The sequence below is a fragment of the Festucalex cinctus genome, chromosome 4 (genome assembly GCF_051991245.1).
Source record: "Festucalex cinctus isolate MCC-2025b chromosome 4, RoL_Fcin_1.0, whole genome shotgun sequence".
NCBI lineage: Eukaryota > Metazoa > Chordata > Actinopteri > Syngnathiformes > Syngnathidae > Festucalex > Festucalex cinctus.
In genome coordinates, this window is record NC_135414.1 from 11,040,030 (window position 1) to 11,052,384 (window position 12,355).

Consider the following 12,355-nt stretch of genomic DNA (forward strand, 5'->3'; position numbering starts at 1 on the left):
GTCCACCGCCTGCTGTTACCCTTGTAAACAGTTACTTACTGACTGTCAACATAGTAGTGATGGACTGTAATTTAGTGATGTTGTACTGTACTTTAATTTATTTAATTCAATCTCCGGTGTAATAACCTTATTTATTGATTGATTTAATTTTTATGTATTTATTTATGTATTTATTTCTTTATGTATTTATTATTATTATTATTATTATTATTATTATTATTATTATTAATTCAATCTCTCGTGGAATAACCTTATTTATTGATTGATTAAGTCTAAGTTAAAATAATGGACGGAATGACCATGACGGACAGATGGCCCGGCCGTGTCAGGTTCTTTGGTGTGGTTGTGGACTCAAATGCAGAGAAGCAGGGCGAGGGGGCAGAGGTGAAGCTAAAAATATTAATAATCAAACCAAACAAAAAGTGAACTCCAAGGTGTAAGTAAAGCAAGACGAGGGAACAGCAAGGCAGAAAACGGGCAGCATAACAGGGGGAAAACAACAACAATGAATCGACGTGGACAGCGGGGAGGCAAGAAACTAAATACACACACTAATTGACACAATTATACACAGCTGGGCAAGACACAAGTGGTAGAGCAGGGGTGTCCAAACTTTTTCATTTGAGGGCCACATACAGAAAATCAGAAGGACGCAAGGGCCACATAATGTTATGAAGAGAAATTGTGTTTAGTCCTAAAAATTGTACAAATAATTTATTTGTGCTTTTGCATATTTAGAAAAATGCTACAGTATATAAACCATTTTATTTGTAATATGGCAGTATTTTTTTTTTTTTTTTTATTTAAAAAAAAAGTTTTTATTAATTTTCAGGGTGGTTCTGTTAGTTTTTATTAGTTTTAGTTCTTTAATAAATGCTTAGTTATAGTTTAGTTTTAGTTAGTTTCAGTATTAGTATTAGATTTTTTTTTATGTGTATTACTTGTGCGCAATATTAAAAAAAAAAAAACACCATCGGAGGACGTCATCTGAAGGTGCTTTTCTATTGGCTGCTGCTAGATGACGTCACTTCTTTGTGACATACTTTCAAACGTCATTATTCCAGTTGATATCAAAATAAATCTACTAAAGATCCCACCAAAGACTAAAACGAAGTACATTTTTGCTATAATTATAGTTTTAGTTAATTTTGTAAACATAAAATGTAATTTCAGTTAGTTTTCGTTTTTTTAATTTTTGTTAACTAAATTGTTTTTTGAAGTTTAGTTTTAGTTATTTTGTTAATTAACTAAAATAACCTTTAATCACACCTGTGTTTTTCGACAACCTCCCTTCTTACTTTGACCATCTCCAAACATTTTTGGTTTTATTTTATTTGAACTGAGTCAAATGCCATTTTTAGTATATGTCGCAGGCCACTAAAAAAATGGACGACGGGCCGTAAATTGCCCCCGGGCCGTAGTTTGGACACCTCTGTGGTAGAGGATGCTGATTGGTTGACGAACCCAGGTGGACATAACAGTACTTGACAAGACTTGGGGATGCACACAAGGACAACAACACAAAACACAGATCATGACGGAACTTAAAGAAACGAGAACAAAATCAAACTAAACCAACATTAAATCCATTTTTCTCTCTGAATTCAAGTCTCACTTAGTTTTCACATGTTGTATCACAGTCAGCGTGACTGGCAGTGGGGTTCGAGGCTGTTGAATTCTCGAGGCTCAAAGGCACACTACATTTTGGCCTGCAGTTTACAATGGATGCCATACTGTTCCCTCTTGGCCCATCACATTTTGTTAGGGTCTCTCACGCTTTTCACATTCTGTTAAGCTTTGTGCGAATGAAACTTGGACACTGGGCAGCTTTTGAGCACTTTTGCCAAGGCAGTCAGCAGAGTTCCTGCCTGACTCCAGAGTAGCGTGGGATGGGGATCGTGGGCACATGTATATTGCTGCTCAATATATGTTTGATATTGTCTTCTATCATCATCAAATAATTCTCAAACTACTGAGATAATATTGTAAACTTATATTATGGTTTAAGCTATTTTTCCCCCATCAGCACAAATCCTTAGCTTCTGTTCCATAAACGAAGGGTGTCCTGCTTGCTGCAGTCTTATCGGCAGTGTGGGTGTCCTGCAAGTTCACTGTGTTTCTTTTTTAATGTGTGTATCTTGGCTTCTTGTTTCTTACTGTGGGTGTCTTGCAACTGGTGTGGGTTGGCCCATGATCCCCTTGGCAGATACTGTAACTCTTACTTTAATTCCTACATTGGTTTGTTTCGAGCAATAATCTTGTTATGTATTTCATGGTGATGTCTACTTTTGGTCTGAATTATGATGGAACCTTGATTTGATAGTCTTATCTGATTATAAGAATCTCAGTATGAACACAAAGTGAAATGGAACAAATGGGTAGAGGTTATACCTCTTTTTTTTCTGGACAGTATAAGAGTACTGTACTAAACAATGTAGAATAAATGCTCATAATTCAACCAGCGTTCCAAGACACCATTACTGTATCACCTTCATTTGTGAATTCTGAATGAACTGACAGAGAACTGCCTAAAACTTGTGCTTTACAGCCAGACTTTTCTTTCCTGTTATCTCATGCATTTTCCACATCCAAGTTTTGAATGACACATGGACGCTGAAAATGAAATATATGCAACGGCGTGCGGGATATTGTCCTTTCTTGTACAACCCCTCTGTAAACATATTGTGCATAATAGGCTGCTGAGATTCCACTGCTTGCCATCTTATCTCCTTTCTATACATATTCATGCCGAGAAGCATACAGTAGAAAGGAACGAAAAGCATCTCCACGACAAACAGTTCTCAGTGGAATTGTCAACGTTGTTGACAGGCCAATATTTTGTCTATTTCCTAGAAACAATAAATCTTGTTTTACTCAGGCAACTGTCAATCAATATTGCTGACCTTGGGTATGTTATTGTAAAGTTGAAATGTGTGCTCCTTGGATTTTGATGAACAGACTGACAGGCACAATTTATGTGTAAATTTTTGCTGGTATCTTTTTCACCATTTAAAAAGTAAATGTAGGCTACTTGGGCATACATTTGACATTGATTCTATAATAAGGTGCATCAAAAATACATACAAATGGGCAACATTATTGGTACCCTTACAGTAAATAAATAAATATATAGATATTCACTGAAGGCGGCACGGTGGTTGACTGGTTAGCACGTCTGCCTCCCACTTCTAAGGACTCCGGTTAGAGTCCAGGCTCCGGCCTTCCTGGGTGAGTTTGCATGTTCTTACCGTGCCTGCGTGGGTCTTCTCCGGGTACTTCGGTCTCCTCCCACATTCCAAAGACATGCATGGCAGGTTAATTGGGTGCTCCGAATCGTCCCGAGGTGTGCTTGTGAGCGTGGATGGTTGTTCGTCTCTGTGTGCCCTGCGATTGGTTGGCAACCAGTCCAGGGTGTCCCCTGCCTACTGCCCAGAGCCAGCTGAGATAGGCGCCAGCACCCCCCTTGTGAGGAATAAGCGGTCAAGAAAATGGATGGATGGATGGATGGATATTATTCACTGAAATAACAGAAAATGACAAGATGGGAATTTAACAAAATGAGTATTGACAAAGCCACAATGCTTCTGGGAAAATGTAATTTATACATTTAAGGCAAGTCTTAAAAAACAAAAACAAAAAAAACAAAAACAAAAACTGCATGCTTATTGATGCAAAACTAAAGCTTGCATGTAAACAACATTGCAAAGCTAATTTGCTTCCCAGTGGTGGAACAAAACCAGTGGCAGTGATAAGCCTCTGTTTGTTTGTTTTTAAAAAAAAATGTATTTACACAATTAAATAAAAATCATCCTTGGACTCAAACCCACACCATCCCCACTGGTTAAGAACTGAGCGCACTACCCGAACAGGCAGCGTTGCCCGGTAGCGACGTTAGCGTGGACGTAGCTGCCCACATTGAATAGCTTTTCGGTAACAAATCTACTTTTGTGGTCACATTGCACGGTAGTGTCTATCGAGGCTGCTTTTGCCCAGGCACTTCTAGACCTTAAATGCATCTCTTCCATTTCACATCATGCTACGTAGCATATCCTTACTCTAGAAGCACATGACTGGGTACAACGGCATAGGATAAATATCTTGACTGACACAAAGTTAATCAGTCAGCTTTCAGGAAGGACTTCATCTCACATTCCAAATACATGCATGTTGGTTTAATTGAACCATAATTTGCCCGTAGATGTAAATGTGACTGTGAATGGTTGTTTGTGTACTATATGTGTGAAATGTCTTGGCTCCCATGACCCTAAACAGGATAAGCAATAGAAAATTAATAGCTTGATGTGTTTGTCCAAGCAAAGTTATGGAATACATAGTACTGGTGGTAATGCCCGAGAAATATATTACACATAATCATGATCGGAATTCAAATGAAGCAGTGCACAAAATATACAAACCAATTGATGCGACACGCCAGCTTAGCTTTGGGGATTTAGCTAAATGTAATCACACTTGATATCAGCAATTCATGCTCATCCGCAATAATTATTCTTTACGATACTCAAGAGATGGGCTCAGCTAGCACATTGGCAACAGCAAGAGTGCATCTTACGCAATATATTATTGAGGAGATTTGGGGGGTCTGTTAAGGACTCTCTCCACTGTAATCTCAGGCATACTGTGACCCGGCCTACTCATTATAGCTGGTCACCGTGGGTTTCCATGCATGAACTTCTAATTAAACCATATAAATTGGTGGAAATCTTTCATTATGGACAGTAGCCTCCTACGAGGACACAACAGACTGGAAATTCTATTAAATTGGGAATGGAAATGATTTATCATGCCTGTGGTATATGGTATGTGACTTTCACCTTTTGCGTGGGCTGTTTAATAATCTGCATATATTTTCATGGTTTGTGGTCCAGCTCGCTTGACTCGTAAATTCTCAACATTTTGTGTTTTTGTTCAGGCCAACTCTCATAAGGACAAGATTTAATTTGAAATACATTCCAGAGGCAGTGGAGGTTAGAGGTTTGGTAGAATCCTCTATACACATTCGACACCAAGGGACTTGGAACTTAAATACTGGAAGAGGGCATAATTTCCTCATCGGAGCTTCTGGGGGTTGGGGGTGTTGGTTGGGGGTGGGGATGCACACAAGACCTACAACTTCCTTACCAGATGTTTGACAAAAATACAATTTTAAATATGGACAAAATACATGCTGTTATTATATTTTTTCTTAATTACTGTATTTTCTCTACATTTCTCAATGCATGCAAATAAGCTCCACTTTCCTAAATTAACATGAAAGGTTTTGAAGCAAACAACAAACTAAGCATATACTGTGTGTACTCTTTTGCATAAAAAATACCATTCAAGGACAACACTAAACTGCTGAACAGCCAACATTAAGAGCAATAAGTCATTTTATGCATCCTTGTACCCCCCACCCCCCAAAAAAAAATCAACTCACTTAAAATTTTATACATTAATGAGGTATTTTGGTTGCCCAGGATATCATCCAAAATCCACAAACAAATCCTAGTCATATGTTGTAGTATAGGGCATCTCCAGACTTCCCGACGGCTTTGAGGAAATTCTGGTCCACCATTAACACTGTGTATAGTGGAGATGGCGTGCTGCTGACCTCGAGTCGGGACGTCATGAGTCGGTGGGGAGAAGACTTCGAAGACCTCCTCATTTCCACTGATATGTCTTCCTTTGAGGAAGCAGAGTCTGCGGACTCTGAGCTGGGCTCTCCTATCTCTGGGGACGTAGTAACTGAGGTGGTTGGAAAGCCTCCTCTGTGGCAAGGCCCCGGGGGTGGATGAGATCCGCCCCGGAGCTCCTAAAGGCTCTGGATGTTGTGGTTGACACACCTCTACAACATCGCATGGACATCGGGGACAGTGCCTCTGGATTGGCAGACTGGGGTGGTGGCCTTCCTTTTAAAAAAGGGGGACCGGAGTGTTCCAACTATAAGAGGGATAACACTCTCAGCCTCCCTAGTAAGGTCTATTCAGGGGTGCTGGAGAGGAGGGATCGTCAGGAAGTCGAATCTCGGATTCACAAGGAGCAGTGTGGTTTTCGTCCCGGCCGTGGAACAGTGGACCAGCTCTACACCCTCGGCAGGGTCCTCGAAAGTGCATGAAAGTTTGCCCAACCAGTCTACATGTGTTTTGTGGATTTGGAGAAGGCCTTCGACCGGGTCCCTCGGGGAGTCCTGTGGGGGGTGCTTCGGGAGTATGGGGGATTGAGCCCACTGATATGGGGTGTTCGGTCCCTGTACAACTGGTGTTAGAGTTTGGTTCGCATTTCCGGCATTAAGTCGGATTCGTTTCCAGTGAGGGTTGGATTCCGCCAAGGCTGCCCTTTGTCACCGATTTTGTTCATAACTTTTATGGACAAAATTTCTAGGCTCAGCCAAAGAGTTGAGGGGGTCCGGTTTGGTGGCTTTTTGCAGATGATGTGGTGCTGTTGACTTCATCAAGCCGCGATCTCAAACTCTCACTGGAGCGGTTCACAGCCGGTTGGGATGAAGATCAGCACCTCCAAATCTGAGACCATGGCCATACAGTATGCATCTGTGATGTAAAAATGATCGCAAAATGTCTCCCCCATTGCGATCGCTGGGTTACATCGTGCTGTGAACCATTTCGCCACATACACTCAACCTGATCCAGGCCGCCTTGGAACCCAGCCGTCAGGTACGCAACTTTCCCCGTGCGTTCAAAGCTGAACTCTGTGTTGTTGTGCGCCCGCGAAATGGGCCGTGTGAAACAGAAGAGCTGTTATGAGTAGAAATAACCGTTGTTGTTGAACGGCTGTTAGACGTTTAAAAACCACGGTTAATCGTAAAACCGGTTAATAGCTGCACCGCTACCTTCCTTTAGTGGATCTGGCCCTCTGTTTCTTCAAAGGTGATTACTTTTTAAGTAAGTAAGTGTTCGTCACTTCGCACCACAGCCACGCTTTTACTTTGACCAGTGATGTTGAGGGAATTGTCTCGTCGTGTGTATCTTCAGATGCTGATAAAAGTATTAGACTCAAGAATACAATGTAGATCATCAATTACTTTTTCTTGTTTCATTTGTACAGTACCATATCACACCAGATAAGTTACATTCATGCATTTTTTATGGTTCAGGTTTAGACCACATTCCCGATTCAAGGTATTTGATAACAACATGAGCTGACATAAAAGTTAGACACCTTATTGTCAAGCACTAAAAAGGAGTGATTTCTTCTTATCAGTCATCAAAGAGCTGAGTTGTTGAGGAGATGAAGTGAGAGCGAGCGAGAGATTACATAATATGGATGCAATGTAAATATTGCTGATTCATTAGAATATCATCAGAATGTAATCTGCTTGTGTAATATTCAGATCATTTTAGTGCTCGAAAACAGTCACTGATTTTTATTTTTTTTTGTAACTGGTCGTGGGAGTTCTGGAGATTCTGGAGTTTTTAGATCACAGTGGACTCTCGCAGAGACCCACGGATTCATATATGTTTAAATTTTTAAAACATATGTTAATTTTTTTATTTTTTATCTCTATTTCTGTTTAATTGGGGAGATCCAATCTCCTTTATAGAAAGGGAACCATGTGTATATAGGCCTATTTCAAGAGCTTCAAGATACAAATGTTTAAGCGTTGGAAAAGGTCTGTGCTCTTTGAGTGCTCTTGTTTTAATTGGAGATTTTTATTACTTCGGCACCTCAGCATCACTTTGCTTTGCATCATCATATTTTCACTTTTATGAAAAGGAAAACCTTGCACCGTCATAAGCGATTACACTCTGTTTAAATCTGTTAGCATCATTTCTGAGAAGTGTCAATTCCAATGTAACCGTTCCCTGATGGCCACTCTCACCACTTACGCGTGCTGCGTCCTACCCCTCACACAATGCAGGTAGTAAACCGACAGTGCGGATTGAATGGGGTACCACAGTGCTGGAGGAGCAACCAGCAGCCACACAGTGGCAAAGATGCCTCTCACCAATCGCAGAAGCTGCGCGGCTACTGACATCATATCTCCTCCACATCTCGCTCTCTTCATTTCAAGCCCCACCCGCTCCTTTTCATTAGCAAGTCGGTCCGTGTCTCGGTGTTATTTAAAACCAGATATCCCCCCTCTCGCGCAGCCACTGTGTTGCATCTGTCTGCCTCTCCCCATGTGTGTGTGAGAGCGTGTGTGTGTATATGCGAGGGTGCACTAAAATCCCAAGCAGCCAGTGGGAAGAGAGCAAGAGAGTGAGGAGAGAGACGCAGGGGAAAGGCTAAAAGCATCTGAGACGGGAGAAGGAGCGGGAGTGCGATTCAGCTATGAAATCCATCCAGGCTTTTTGCATGCTGCTTCTCTGTCCAGCTTTGAGTCTCAACACCAGGTAGGCACGGAATCATGTTTTCATTCAACCAGTTTCAGACACTCTAAAACAAATAAAAGCAGGGATGTGCAAACGCACAATATAATGTAAAGCTCTGTAGTGCCAACTATAGATCCTAAAATTGTCCTGGCAGGGACTCACTGTATTTCGCATGTTGCTTCAGGAAACTCAAGGACTTAAAGGGAGGAAGGAAGAGATAATCTGTTTAACTGGGCTATTATCTTCCTCAGTTCTAGGTCGGCTAAGAGACAGTTGTCCCATTGTGTGCATTTCCCTGTTTGCGATGCCTGTGGTGTGGTGGTGGTGGTTGGGGGTGACCACTGTGCTTTTTGGGACTTTTGCTGCATGCCGGTTTAAGAGAGAGCAAGTTGAAATCAGGTGAAAAGGAAGGATAAGGTGACTGGTGCTGCAATTTGCACACAATGAGCATGTGTGTGACGTATGTTTTGCATTTAGAAGGAAGACGGGTCATAGTAAAGAATGACAAAGAGAGATGTACTGTATGATTGGGAGAGTTTTGGTAAGGCGTGTAATGTTTGAAAAATCATCCTTTCCTGCCAGTGCCTCCACTGTCTTAATGAGTCGTGAGGGGAAATTCAAGGTTTTGACGATACCTTGGAGACTCAGACGCAGAATGACATGTAAGAGGAAATCAACCAAAAAACTTGCCTTTCCTGCACCGGGTGCTTAAAAGTAAATGGCATTTGTGAACAGATATATTTCTGTTGTTACTGAAAACGAGGTCAATAACAACGTTTGAGTATGATGGCAAGTACAATTATTACCTATGTCCAACATGCATCAATATCACAGAGGTTAACTAATGATGTACGACTTGTATTACTCCAGGCTGCGTTCATGTATTAGGCCATAGTAATATGTTTACCTTAGATAAATAGCATGTGTGCAAAAATATAACTTCTTTTGTAACATCTTTGTAATGCTTTTAATTACTGTGCTCTTGTTGGAAACAATTGGTTATTTCTAACTTTATGAGGTCTTCATTTAGCTTTTATTATATTCAAGTGTACTTTTGAGTGCATGTCTTGTTTTCAAAAATTACACTTGAGCCTTTGAGGTGATTCTATGGGTACTAATGGGAGCTTGCGGTGTTGTGGAGGTAATTTTGCTACTCCTCACACATTGCAAAGTACCGCTTGAGGGTAAATACAGTACCTTTAAACGTAGTTAACCGTAATCATGTATAATAAGCATCTTGTATTATGTTTAGAAGGAAAACATTACAACTCAAACAGATTTTCCACAGATGCCAAGTATGAAAGTTCTTTCTTCAATAAATACTGTTGTGAGCTTCTATATGTTGCATGAATTCCAATCCAAAAGTCAATCCATTGACATTGCAAATCTATTTCAGGCCAGATTGGAGGTTAATCATTTCCTCAAGTGAACACATTTTTTTTTTTAGGTTGTGTTAACGACAGAGGCTGAGATAATTTGTGAATTAGACTACCACCTGACCATGTCAATTGAACTAGCATTTATCTGTGTTTTCATAGCTTCATTGTGATATTATCGAGCCTAACTACTGTATCTAGAGCAGTGGTTCGCAACCTGGGTTCGATTGAGCTCCAGGGCTTCAGTGGAGCTCAAGACACACACCCGACTCAAATGATTCGTGACGATATGCCCCGGTTGGCCATCACTGGCTGCAGGTGATAACGCTTCATGGCATGGCCTATTTGTGCTGCAGGGAATTTGTTGAACTCATTTGTTGACTTGTGGCTGTTGTGATGGTATGCGAATTCTCTGTTATTGCAATCACTTTATAATAATTATGTCCAGCAAAAAAAGAAAGTGGTCGAACAAATATGTGTAATGAATTCACATGTATAATGGAACGTATGGCGATCCACAGGTTTCAATTCTGGGGCCTCCGCTCTTTTCATTGTATCTGGGTTCCATCTGAAGAAATCTGCGGTGGTTGGTTTAAAGTGCTCTATAGATATAAAGTTGAAGTCAGTGATGGGAGTTAGCATCCTAACTGCATGATTTGAAGTGCCAATTTGAGCAATTCTAGTCCAGAACAACTATAGCAAAACTAAAAGAATACTTAATTTGCATAGAGATGCAGAATACAAAAACACAGAGCCAGATTCAACTAAAAAACTAGAAGGCTACTCTCCTTGTTGACTTTGTTCACCATTAAATCTTCTATGTCTTGAATTTGAACACAATTGTATTTTATTTTCCAATAAAAAAAGGATTCGTTGAATGCGCATAGGAAACTCGTGTGGTTCAGTGCCTCCAACAGGTTAAGAAAGACTGATCTAGACGAAACGCTTGCTTGGCGTCCTTTATTTCTGTTGTGGTTGTAAGCATCAGTCAAATGTCACCATTGAACTGGGAAACTCATGTACAGTTGATACATAACACTTTAATTTCTATTGGGCTCCAGTATTAGCTCCCTGCTGTAATTGGTGACATGTTTCATGTCTGTTAACAGTACAATCTAATATGTTAATTAGTTTTTGTGGCGCACATTAATTAACTGCAGTATCATTGAGCTATGTTTATATTTCGATGAAACATTGCACAGTTGTTGAGATGACACCATTACACTTAGCAGTAACTTTTTTATTTAACTTTGTTTCCCCTTTGTTGTCTGTTTGCTAACCAAAACATTTTATAGTGGGAATTCATTTTGGTAAGGTGGCACTTTTTGAAATTAAACTCAGTTGTGATTCTGTGGGATCCTATTCTGTTGACTGTGGTATAGTACTGTAACATTGAATATTACTGAATGGAAGGCGGACGAGAGAAAAATGAAATGTGACCCGTGCTGCCGAGTCTAGGTAGAGCTCTGCCTTGCTTTGTTAGAGTCACAATCATCACATCATTGGTCTGTGAATGAATCCCTTTTGTATTATAAGTCTGACCTGATACAATTGCCTTGTAAATGCATTCTTCTGCTTCATTGCTCTGAAATCTAAAATGGCATCCATAGTACTGTTATCATAATCAAAAAAGCATGGCTGTTAATTAAAAATGTATACCTGCCAGTTTATGTCTGTATCGAAGCCGTGATGCCAACTCCAGTTCCAAGGAGAGTGTGATCAAAAGGGTTTGACTTTAATGAATTGAGTGAGAATCTCCAGCCGCAGAATGATTGTGCAGGGTTGTGTGCCATTGCAGAAATCAATTGGTACTTAGGCAGAACACAAGGCTGCATTGACACCAGCCCCGTGAGATATGACTGTCCACCCCAGGTCAGCGTTCTGAGGCTAAGAATGCGCTTCTGCATTCAGCTTTTTTTTTTTTTTTTCTCCTTCTGTATAGATCAAACAGCCCCACCTTTTTACACTCTCAAGTATTCTCTTTCAGGGTTTCTCTTAAAACATTTTGACACATTTTCTTGACACCATCTTTGATGCCTCTTGCATCAGCAGGCTCTTCTTAGAAGAAGCTGCTCTACCTAGCACTGTCTTCCACTATTTCCAAAATGTTAGATTGTTTTAGATGTCACATGGAAGGGCAAGAGAGACTCTTAAATTGCTGATTGAGTACAGACAAGTAACTGTTATTTCAAGTGGTCTTTTTCACATGAAATGAAACTGGTGAAGTGCCAACCCGCAAAACGCTGTTTGACTAACTTTCACATCTAATTTCTCTTTAACTCATTCACTCCCAGCCATTTTCACAGAAGCAATCCTGTTCGCTCCCGGCTGTTTTACTGGATTTTGACTGATTTTGCAAGGCCCACAGAATATTGTGTTCTATTGCTATAAAAGCATGGAATCTATCAAAAGAAAGATTAAAGTCTCTTCTTTCATCGGGAAAAAAAAGTATGTTTCTATCTGTTTCCGTTTTGCAGCAATTAGCATTAGAATATAGCTAAGTTTCATCAGTTTTCACAAATCTCTTCAAAATTGTAAGTAATTGAGCTTTTTTTCTACATGGCCCTGGTTGATCTCCTTTGCTCTGCTGCCATCTGCTGGCCGTTTGTGTAATAACTACCATTTCTGCAACCGTTCTTTGCAGTTGGG

General features: G+C 40.4%; 1 protein-coding gene across 1 annotated transcript in view; it reads left to right on the top strand.

The window, feature by feature from the left end:
• The first annotated feature begins 8,055 nt into the window (after positions 1-8,055).
• The window catches only part of luzp2 (leucine zipper protein 2), a 166,765-nt gene continuing 162,465 nt past the window's right edge, over positions 8,056-12,355 (top strand). The window contains exon 1 of the mRNA XM_077518207.1: positions 8,056-8,351. Within this exon, the coding sequence (XP_077374333.1) occupies positions 8,290-8,351 (62 nt within the window). The 5' untranslated portion in view covers positions 8,056-8,289. The remainder of the gene's footprint in view (positions 8,352-12,355) is intronic.